The sequence below is a fragment of the Sminthopsis crassicaudata genome, chromosome 3 (assembly GCF_048593235.1).
Source record: "Sminthopsis crassicaudata isolate SCR6 chromosome 3, ASM4859323v1, whole genome shotgun sequence".
Classification (NCBI taxonomy): domain Eukaryota; kingdom Metazoa; phylum Chordata; class Mammalia; order Dasyuromorphia; family Dasyuridae; genus Sminthopsis; species Sminthopsis crassicaudata.
In genome coordinates this window covers 432942592-432954787 of record NC_133619.1, presented here as the reverse complement: position 1 = coordinate 432954787, position 12196 = coordinate 432942592, and the positions used below count along the sequence as shown (strand labels likewise).

The window sequence follows — 12196 nt, the reverse complement described above, 5'->3', positions numbered from 1 at the left end:
AATTTCACATTTGGCTTCATCCCTAACTAAAGCAATGTTCTAATAAAAGTGGTCTATGGCAGCTATAAGAAACAATGATTTAGAGTGTGCCTGAAAATCTGTTATATGGATGCACCTTTATGAGAGGAATTGCTATGTTCATTATTTATTTTTTCTCTGAAGAAATGTGATTTGGGCAATTTTATACTTCACTTAGATGTAATGTAAGCCCAGAGAGAGTAGAGAATGTGGGAAAAGGGAAGCAGTGTGAATAAACATTATGGTGCCCAAGACAGTTATTAGTTATGCACCTTTAGTTATGAAAGGCAATAGAGCATAGTGTATAAAGTACTTGACTCAGAGTAAGGAGGCCTAATTTAAAATCCTATTTCAGATGCTTACTAATGGCTTTAGGTAAATCATTCTCTGATACACTGTTTCCTCCACCATAAAACAGGAATAATAATATTACCATTGCCTTACGAGTTTGTGGTTTGGAAAATGCTCAGAATATTTGTACATTAATTGTTCTTATCAAATCTATAGTAATGTACCTGTGAATCCTAATAGCCATAATAGTCTACTAAGGAAAAAATTATGCTAAAGAAAACCAAAATAACTTCCTTTGAATGGAAGAAAAGAAATTATATGACTACACAAGCAAATATGACAATATCATTTAACAGTTGGAAAAAATAAAATTAAATAATATGCCCAGATTCTAAGAAGAGTCAATGGGGGAAGGTGCTCCCTGATTTCTAATATTCTTTCCAATGAAGTCATTCATTAAAATGATTATTAAAAGCTAGAAAAGTATTAAATGAGAAGGTATATGCTGATAGCTTCCTCCAAACTTACATGTCTGATCTTTCACAATGACAGGACCAACTGTAGCTGAAGGCCTGCTGACTCCTGCTTCATTGACAGCTTTGACTCGGAATTCATATTCTCCACCTTCTATGAGGTCCTCCACGGTGAATTTAGTTTCTTCTACATCTCGCCTATTACATTGTTTCCATGCTTCTTTCTTTTTCCCAGTAGGATCCCAAGCAAGGCACTCAACAATGTAGTGTGTGACAGGAGCACCACCATCATTTTTCGGAGGCTTCCACGTCAGACTCACGGTGTCCTTGGTAATAAGGCCAATCTTAAGCTTAATGGGTGGATCAGGAGGATCTTTAAAAATCAAAACGAGACAAAGAATATAATACCACATTTTGGTTGTGAGAAAATAGCTTTAATTTAAGTTTTAAAAGATTCTATTGAGATTAAAACGTACATATTGGATCTCTAGCAGTGGTCCTTTGGATAGTTTCTACAGGTGCACCAACACCGAAGCGGTTTTCAGCACGCACTCGGAAGAAATATTGTTGTTCAGAGATGAGGTCAGGGACTACAAATGAGGTACTGCCACAGTTTGGATTAACTTTTGTCCAGGCTTTCCCATCAACAGTTCTTTTCTCTATAACATAGCCTTTGATTCTGTCTCCACCATCATCATCTGGCATCTTCCATGAAAGTTTACAACTGCTCCTTGTAATGTCACTGACCTTCAGGTCTTTGGGTGGCCCTGGTACATCTGTTGATCATAAAAGACAATATATAAATGATTTCACTGAAATACCTCAAAAAAGCCAATCATTTTAATTTGATAAATTTAGAATTTTAAAGTCTTACCCATGACTTTAACTCTGCAATTTGCAGTTTTTTGTCCTGCTTTGTTCTTGGCGGTAATGCTATATTTGCCTGAGTGTTCTCGTTTGCAATCATTAATAATAATCACTGAAGAGTTTTCAGCAGTTTCAAGCTATATGAAGAAAACAATTCATATTTAGGCATTTTATTGAATTACCATAGTGCCAAATTTTTAAATTGGTATTACAAAATTTTTAATTATCCTACCTGGGCATCTTCAGGTATATTGTGAACACTCTCCTGTTAGAAAAGAATAATAATTACTTGTAGCAGATGTGCTTCTTATAACAATTTAATGGTTTGGGTTTGTTTTTTTTTTTTTTGGATTATGAAACTTTTGTTTTTACCTTTACTGTCTTTTTCGCTTTTCCTTCAAACTCCCAAGATGATTTTGGTGTTGGGCGTCCCTTAATGACAGCTGGAATCTTGATTTGTGATCCAGCACGGCAAACCAAACAGTCCTGGGCTCCAATGTCAATGAAAACCTCTGGAGCTTCTGCAAATATCATAAATAACACAAAGGAATTTAATCCATTTGGGGAACACTCTACACATTATTAACAAAGGCATTATCACATGAACTACTTATGCTAATTTAGCACCAGTACCTTGAATATCAGTGGCAGGTATCTCTCCAGTTGCTCCACTGGGTTCAGATTCTCCTGCATCATTTACAGCTTTTACCCGGAATCGGTATTTTCTGAGTTCTTTCAAATTAGGTACAACACATTCACAGGTAGTCAGAAGTTTGTCTGGTTCATTTACTTTTTTCCAGTCGGTAGTGCCTTCCTCTTGCATTTCAACAATATATCCTTTGATTGGACTACCGCCATCCTTGGCTGGAGGTTTCCATCCTAGGGTTATGCTTGATTTAGTTCTGTCTTTGACTTCTGGGCATGAAGGTGGACCAGGAGGGACTAAAAACAATGGGAAAAAGGAAAACCAAATTAAATTTGGATAGTGAGTGTGGACTGGATGTATAAAACAAATAAGATTTTCCTATAAATGCTCATACATAATTTTCATATTCTGAAGAAAGAGAATAATAAAAGAAGAAATCCTTAGAGAAGACATAAAAGTAATAACCCATTTTAACTAACAGTTTAAAAACAAAAAAAAATGTTAAAAATGCTTCAACATATTTCAGAGCTTTAAATCTAGAAAACATAGCATTCAAGGAGCCAGTATGGTCTTTTAGAAAGTGTTAGATATAGACAGATGATACATAGGTTAGAATCTGCTTATGATAATTAATTGCCACATGATTATAGATCACTTATCTCCTTTGAGCCTTAATTTCTTTATGTGAAAAATGGATTTAATAATACCCATAATATCTACGTAAAAGTATTTTTGTGAGAGTCAAGTATAATAATAAAGATAAAATATTTTGTGAAATCAAAGTACTTTATGAATTTCAGCTATTATTACTCAGATCATTAAATATCTATCATATTTTATAGAATCTCTTGAGAAGTAAATTCCATAATACAATCCCTAAAATTTTAATTTAATTTAATCATTTGTTATAATTTCAGAAGTGTAGGGAACTCCTAGGGTGACATCTCTCTGTACTGATACAAATCTGTAATTCCTCCACAATTTAAAATCTTGATAATGTCACTTCTGGCACTGATAGATTGTAACTTGTCCATTATGACACATTTGTTATATTACAGAGGCAGACCTTGAAATTAGTTTTTTTTTCTTCACTTATAAAATTTTTTAAATAAAAAAATCATCATATTGCCACTTCTAAACATGCCTATCTTTTAATCATAGAATAACCTATCCCTTGTTGACATCATATTGCTCTGCCCTTGAGGGAAAGTGACTGTCTTTTGCCTCTTTTTGTATGTCCACCACTTAGCATAGTACCAGGCACATAGTAGCTGCTTAATAAATGTTTATTGTTTGAGAGAACCTGGAATACTGTTTACATTTATTTAATTAATAAACCAATTTCTCATATTGCATGAATTTGTCCAAGGAGAATTTAAGAAAATGTCATAAAGCAAATAATGTACCTTAAATGGCAAAGTATCTCAATAACCAAGGGTTTATGTATAGATTATTTTAAATTTATCCAAAATAATGTGTTTAGTATTCATTCAGGAATTGAGAATATTTGATTGTTAATTGGATTCAGTAGCTGAGTGAAACTTTTTGATAAAATGTGGTTACATTCTGTAAATGTTTGAAATATTTAGTCATTTGCAATAGTTTTCTAACAGATTTTTCTGCCTCCACTTGTTTTATACCTACTCTCACCTCAAACTTGAGGTATTTTTTCCTACTGCTACCTAAGCTGCCTTACCTATAAATCTGCCCATCTTACTATTATCATCAAAAATCTCAAATGGCTTATTGTCATTCATTGAATAAAATTCAGATTCTATTACAAAAATCTTAATGATTAGATGCTATACTACTGCTCAACTTTATTTCTTATTTTATCACCTTCTCCATATACTATTCTCCAGGTGGATTGGACAAATCTCTGTCCCTTGAACATATTCCCTGTATGTTAAAAATTTAGAGCTGGAAAGAGCTTTATAGGATATGGGATCAGAGTTATGTAGGGCTAGAAGGAATCTCAAGAACCATCTTGTCCAAACTCTTCATTTTACAGATGGGGTAATTGAGGATTGAGGACACTAAGTAACTTGCCCCATGATGCATTTGACAATCTGCTCCTACACTGGCTGAGGCCCCCAAGGATGCAATTATTTGTTCATAGCTTCCCCCATACTCAAAGTCACCTTTGACAGTTGAGTTCCTAACTCCTTTTTAAAAGCCAGCTTAATGGCATCATTGAGATACTTTTTCAATGAATCCATCTTTGATGCTTTTTGTGATAATGACTTTCTGTTCACACTCAGTCAACAAGCATTTATTAAATGTTTGTTTTATGCCAGTTAAGCACTGAGCATACAAAGAAGGCCAAAAACATGATTCCCAATCTTAAAAAATTCAAATTCTAATGGGGGAGAAAATATGCAAATACTATGTACATACATATAAGATATGTAATATAAATGTAAAGTAATCCCTATCTCTAACACAATATGCATCATTGGTTATAATAGTTATATATATATATATATATATATATATATATATATATATATATATATATATATATATATATATATATATATATATATATATATAGTATAATCCCTTTATGTGATTGTAAGCTCCATGATTTCAAGATTTTGACTAATTTAAATTTGGTATCTTCTCTATTAGCTTATCAAATTCTATGCAAACTCCAGGTAATTTGTGATTGTCGAGTTTTTTGTTTAATGTTATTCAATAGAAAATTTCCTTTCCTTTTTCTCTAACAACAACAACAACAAAAATGACATTCTCCCCTATTTAACTATTATAGATTAAAAAGGATAAGTATTCTACATCTATATTTTTTATTTCATCTGTAATAATTTAATTTTAACTTGGTCATCTGTGTCTTTTACTTCTGTATTTTATCTTTTAATAATCCTTATAAATTTGGGGTTTTTTGCTATGTATAAGTGAAAATATTGTTCAGTTATTCTTTTAAAATATGAATTATTTTAATTCAGGAAATATTTTGGGAAAATAATCACAAAGTTGCCAATTAAATAATTGTGCCCTTAAAGACATATCAATTATCTTACATAATTCCAGCCACACTTACATATAGGGTCTCCTGCTACAGCAGGATCTGATGGTTCACTGGGAGGGCCAACTCCAGCTGCATTTATTGCCAGTGCTCTGAATTGGTATTTAACACCTTCAATCAATCGTGGAACATTAAATTCCACACCTTTCAATCCTGTTTTTGTTATTGGTGCTCTGCTAACGCGTGACCAATAGGAGCCTCCCTCTTCTCTCTTCTCCAGCCAATAGCCAGTAATTGGAGACCCACCATTGTCCAAAGGAGGTGTCCAGCTCACCAGCATTGATCCTTTGGTACGCTCTAAAACTTTGGGTTTTCCTGGAGGTCCAGGAGGGCGATAGGGATCTTGAATGACCACTTTATCAGATTTGCATTCATCACTAGTTCCATATTTATTGACTGCCCTTACTCTGAACTCATATTGACCATTTGGAATAAGCTTCCAAACCTAGAAGACAGAAAAAAAATTTTTGTTGTTGTTTAAGCATTACATTGAATTCAATTCAATTCATATTTTACTTTTATAACTTAGAAGCAAATGCCAGATGATTATCTTTGCAGGGGCCAATATACCCACCCCCAGCAATCTATTTCGCAGGCCTAGAAAATAAGAATAATTTTTACATTTTAAAATACATTAAAATTTTGTTTTAAAATGTTAAACAATTTTTGGCTCTTAGGCCAAAACTGGCCCTAGGGCAGTGATTTGTTGACTTCAGAACTTTTGGATCTCTTTTAGGATCTTGGGCCAGAAGTTAAATTCTTTGGAATGGCAAACTACGAACAGCAAAAATAATTATATGTGGCAAAGTGAGGAAAGAGGAAGTCATACTTTAACAAGAAGTATGTGTATTTTCTATGCTTTCTGGCTTATCTCTAAAAAGGGATGATGTCAGGAGCTCTTGTATCAACTTCATCTTCAAAGAATATTTAAATAGCTATATATACATATTACTCTGCTGCTTCAATAACAAAATTTTTTAAATTTTGGAGGATTAGTCATTAAATTCTAAGGTACACTAGAATGCCACTTGGTTATAATAGGATTACCCCATATCTTCTTTCCACTGCAGTATTGGTGACCTCCTCCCATTCAGTTTTCTTCCTACTTGCATCACGCTTGTCAATGACATAATGGGTGATTTCACTGCCACCATTATCTAGAGGGGCATCCCATGTCAAGTAGCAAGATTCAGCTTTGATATCAACCACAGCAAGGTTTCTTGGTGGAGATGGACGATCTGAAAGAAAACATTTCAATAATCATTTATTAAATATTTATCATGTGCAAGACACTGGGGCCACAATGACAAAAATGAAAATGACCTTTACAAACTTACATTCTAATGAAGGGTATAACATATGCATGTAAAACTACGCCCTGATAAAATTTTTCCTCCTTCAGAAGGGATTCCTTTTGGGAAGGATTCCACTTTTTTAAAAGTTATCTTTCCTAGATTTTTGCTGTAGTTTATCCAAATGAAAGGCCGAGGACAAAGGTATGGAGGCATTCTCTGACATGGGACAAGTTCATTATCATTCCTGACATTTCCATAGGCAGTTGAGCTTAGATACTTCCAAGGCAAAACATTATGACTGAAAGGACTTCCCATTGATGTTTTATTTTTTGTTTTTGCCTCTTCTAAACTTTTATTTTGACTATAGTATAAATAGGGCACACTACTAAATATGCAATTAAATGTAAAATATATAGAATATAGAATATATTAACATACTAATAGAGTATAAAATATATAGAAATAAATAAAAATTTAATTCCAAGCTCTAGAGAGAGTCAAATAACTGATGAGGAATGGAAAAGGCAGTCATGAAAAGGTAGGAGGTGGAACTGAGTTGTGCCTTTGAAGGAAGCTAGGGTCTCTGAGGTAGAAACCAGACCCAGGGACCCATTTGTATGGGAGATGGCAAATAAGATGAGACAGAATAAACTATATAAATGGCCATCAGATTAGCTCTTTCCATTCCATAGATAAACACTTACCATATACTTCCACATGAACATTGCGGAATACTGTGCCAAGACGATTAGAGGCAGTCACAGTGTAAGTGCCTTTGTCACTTCGAACAGCCTTGGGGATTATAAGTTCTGTCTTAGCTTCACTTCTAGATACTTCTTCCTTGGTAATCTGAAGCTCATCTGTGGGCTTTTCAATTACTTTTTCATTCTTGGACCATTCAATCTTAGGCATGGGAAGGCCTGTCACATCTGCGGGAATGTTAACAGGCTCTCCAGCCTTCACTTTGATAGTATCCCCTCTGACCTTGAGTCGCAGTTTAATAGTTGGAGGAACTGGGAAGGCAAATAGGAATGTGTAAGGAGTTTTGCTTACTTTGGAGAATAACCAAAAAATTAAGACGAGTATGCTTATGAACCAAATTATAAAACTGTACTGAGTGACCAATACCTTCATCATCCTGAATGACTACATTAAGAGGCAGAGATGGTTCACTTTCACCAATGGCATTGACTGCTTTGACACGGAATTCATACATTTGGTGTTCATCCAGATTTTCCACCAAGAAAGATGTGGTTGGGCAGAGTCGTTGGTTAACTCTTTCAAAATCGGGTTTATCATGTCTTCTCTTTTCAATAATGTATCCTTGAATAGGACTACCATTATCAGTTCGAGGAGGTTTCCAGTCAAGGGTGATAGTAGACTTAGTCCTTTCTGTGTATGTGAGCCTCTCAGGTGCTGTTGGAGGACCTGGAACCACAAGTAGGTTAAAATGTCAAGCACAGGACATGCACCCATATATATCAAATAACATTTCAATTCACTTTAATTTGATATATTAAAATATGTAATTTCTTCATTTTTATATTTATTCCTGAGTTTTTAAACTAGATTAATGATTTAATGACCCAAGCAGTTGGAATAATTATAGATATTTTATTTTTTTGAAAATTGCACATTATCAGCTTAGGATACTAACAAAAAAGAAAAGAGTCACTGGGATATTTATGTTTTGCTACACAATTTGGATTTTTCCTGTTCCTGGAAAATTTATGGTCTTCATAAGATTCAGTGCAGGAAGACTGCATAGTCCAATTCAACATATAAAGCTCCTATGTCTTTTACATTTCTTTGTATCTCCTATCCTTAGCACAGCATGATAAATACTCAATAAATGCTTATTGACTAAAAAAAGTGCTATGCTAAGCACAAATACAAAAATGTAACAGTCCCTGACTTCAAGGAGATTACATTCTACTGAGGGAAGACAAGTGGTTGTGTATATAAGTTATCTTACTTTTCATAATTTTGAAATGGCTATAGATAGTGAATACTATCCATCTAAAACCTGCAGTTTTAGTATCCTAGGATCATATATTTGGAGCTAGAAAAAGCCTTAAGAGGTCACTGAATCCAATTTCCCTATTTTACAGGAGAAGAAACAGGCCTACACAGATAAAGTGACTTGCACAGAGTCATACTGCTAGTCATATCTAGGGCAGGATCTGAATTCAAGTCTTTCTGTTTCTTGATCTCAAGCCCTCTATGAATGCCTGACAGGGAAGAAGAAAAAGAATGCATAGCTAAACTGCATCTAAGTGAAGCTAGTTGCTTGTCAGATGTTGATTCTTTGGTGCATCTGGCAGATGCTCTGAATCTGCAATGGAGAATCTTGGATAGGATGCAACAAAGATAACTGGATGAATCTGTGGCCTTCTGGCTGGGGGTATTCCCTTCACTAATACAAACTGCAAGACCACTAACTATTCAGGTGAAGTGTTTGCTATCTTGACCTAAGTTCTCTGCAGAAGCCTTCTTCCATAATAGTCAAGGCTTAGATTTGGCTTTTCTACTTTTTCACTTTCCAGGAGGAGCCCCAGGTGCTCTTTTAAGGGAGAGTTTTCTTCAGAGATTTTGATTTGGAACATAAAGTATTAATGACCATAGACATATATGTATGCTAACAGAATGTTTTGTTTCTACATTTTATATTATTATCTAACAGCCCCTATAAAGTTTTCCCTTAGAGTTAACTTCCATTTTTCAGTTTTTTTCTTTGCTTTTGTTACCCATCCTCCTTCCCACTCTAACCCCCAATGTCAGCCTATTCTTAAAATGAGGGAGGTTTGATTAGATGGAAAATGGGGTTGAAAGAAAATGATACTGTCAAAAATCTGAATTTGAGAAAGAACCTCATTGTTGCATGATAAGCTCCTATTCTCCCTGAATATGCACTGGATATTTTTGAAAATTATGTTAACTCTTTTAGGTTACTAAAATGATATGGTTAATTAGCATTCCAATGTGTTCTACTGGCTCATAGAGTTAATTCAGTTTCCAAAAGTACTCCACATACTCCTAGGGATATTGCTAGGGAAGTGCTAGGCATTAGAAGAATTTATTTTGCTATTTTATAAGGCTGTACAAGTTATGCTTACTTTAAGAGAGTTATTTTGAAATTACGGCAAATTTAATGAATTAACTACCAATAGTATTATGGTCCTATAGAAATTCTGACTGATGAAGATTTAAAAAGCTAACTAATGTGCATAGAAGCAAAAATTATTTAATCTATTTCTATTTATAAAGAAAAAAAATTTACCTAATGGATCAACTGCAAGGATTGGTCCTATTTCAACAGGTGGACCACAACCAAACTTGTTCTTAGCTATAACACGGAACTTATATTCTTGTCCTTCAAGAAGACCTGTGATGTCGCATTTAGATCGCTCTGTCTCTATTGGTTGTCTCCAAGTGTGCATTTTGGCATCTTTTCTTTCTATAATGAAGCCTGTGATTTCACTGCCTCCATCATCTGCTGGATCAGACCAGTTAAGCAGACACATCTTCCTGTTTGTTACAACAGGTTTAAGGTCAAGAACTGGACCAGGAACATCTGAAAAAGGAAATATGTTGCATAAGGAAAAAAATGTGGAAAATGTATATAGAAGAATTTATCTCTAGAAAAATCCACAAAATATTTCTTACCGAAAACTTCAACTCTGGTTGCTGCAAATTTGGAACCACAGTTGTTGGTAGCAGTGATCACATATCTTCCATGATCTTTTCTCAATGCATTTTTGATAATTAGCTCAGATTTAGTTCCCACATTATCTATGACAACACGATCTTTATCCAGTTCTCCTTCTTCTATGGTCCATACTTTGGTAGGAACAGGGCGTCCAGTAACAATAGCTGGAATTTTCAGAGTTTGCCCAGCCATTATCTGGATTCCAGCCTTGACAGAAACATCCAGTTCCACATGTGGAGGCTCTGTTGGAAAAGAACAATGACACATGAAATACAGAAACCTCACCCACCCACAGGGGAAAGAAATTCTGAAGTTCTGAAGATGAAGCATTATTACCTTGAGGTTCAGCTACTGTGACGGGTTCAGTTTCCCCAGGTGGTCCTTCACCTGCGATATTAACAGCACTCACACGAAGTTTGTAGTCGGCACCTTCTCGGATCTCTTTGACTGTATACTGGCGGATCTTGATCATTTTCTCTGTACAACGTGACCATTCATTTGTACCAACCAACTGCTTATCAACAAAATAGCCGATGATTTCCCCACCACCATTGTAAGCCGGGGGTTCCCATTCTAATTCAATAGTGGTAGTACTTGTGTCAGTCACTCTTGGAACTGGTGGTCCAGGTGGTGCTAGAAAAGGCACAGTTATCAAAACTCACTAACTGTTTTTAAGCATTTTTCTATATTATATTTATTTACACATATATGGTTTTTATAGCCATATATTCATACGTAATATTGCATAATATAATACATTATATGTGCAGATATGTGTGTATTTACTCCCTCCTCCCCCCTACTCTAAACCTTTACCTCCTTCCCCAGTTGAATAAGAAATTACTTACAAATTGGATCCCTTGCTGTTTGGGGATCAGATGGTGGACTAAACTTTCCAGGACCAGCTGCATTTTCAGCACATACTCTGAAGACATAGGTTAGTCCTTCCAAAAGACCATCCACTTTAGTTTTCAAAGAATTTATAAGACTTCTATTGACACGAGACCAGTGAGTACTATTGACCTCACGTTTTTCAAGCCAGTAGCCTATGATGGGGCTTCCATTATCTTTAGGTTCATTCCATTTTACTACCATGCTATTGCTAGTAACCTCTTCAACAAGGGGCTTATCTGGTGCATCAGGTGGTTCTGAAATATAAAACAAAGTAAAAATGACCTATGACATCACTGATATTTCACAAAGAATCAATTTTACTATCTGCATCAATTAATGTTAATACCAAATATGGTAAGAATAGTAGATAAATATTAATAAAATATTACCAAAGGGATCTTTAGCCAACAGTGGTTTTGAAACACATGGTGGTCCCGGTCCAAATCTATTTTCAGCCCTCACACGGAAGACGTATTCCTTTCCTTCAATCAGTTTAGGTACAGTATATTTGCAGTGCCGGAGTGTGGAGGTAACTACAATCCAGTCTGCATCAGATTTTGTCTTTTCTTTCTTTTCCAAAGTATAGTTTATGATTTCACTGCCACCATCATCAAGTGGAGGTTCCCATTTACAGATGACTGAATTCTTTCTTACATCTTCAAATACAAAGTTGATTGGAGGCCCCGGTGTATCTAATATTTAAATTGAAAACAAGAATTTCAAATAATTTGTATAAGTGACTGCAATCACAACTATAATTGTTAGCCTACCATTTGGGCAATAGATCCTCTATCCCCAATACTTGCTTTCAGAGAATAGTGATTAAATAGTAGGAAGGCTTGAGTGTAGTATAATTTGATTTTTGTAATCATTTTAGTAGAGAAATGAGATTGTGAAAATGTCTCCAAGTATTTATTTTTCCTCAATCATATTACTTCATGACTGAGATTATTTCTC

At 34.8% G+C, this 12196-nt stretch overlaps 1 protein-coding gene across 1 annotated transcript in view; it reads right to left on the bottom strand.

Moving 5' to 3' along the window:
• Positions 1 to 12196, bottom strand: part of TTN (titin) — a 322669-nt gene that overhangs the window by 73170 nt on the left and 237303 nt on the right. The window contains 15 exon segments of the mRNA XM_074302990.1: positions 838 to 1155; positions 1259 to 1558; positions 1657 to 1786; positions 1882 to 1914; positions 2022 to 2170; positions 2283 to 2591; positions 5357 to 5786; positions 6389 to 6579; positions 7341 to 7649; positions 7765 to 8064; positions 9917 to 10210; positions 10303 to 10587; positions 10682 to 10978; positions 11194 to 11493; positions 11629 to 11931. Of these exon segments, the coding sequence (XP_074159091.1) occupies positions 838 to 1155; positions 1259 to 1558; positions 1657 to 1786; positions 1882 to 1914; positions 2022 to 2170; positions 2283 to 2591; positions 5357 to 5786; positions 6389 to 6579; positions 7341 to 7649; positions 7765 to 8064; positions 9917 to 10210; positions 10303 to 10587; positions 10682 to 10978; positions 11194 to 11493; positions 11629 to 11931 (3948 nt within the window).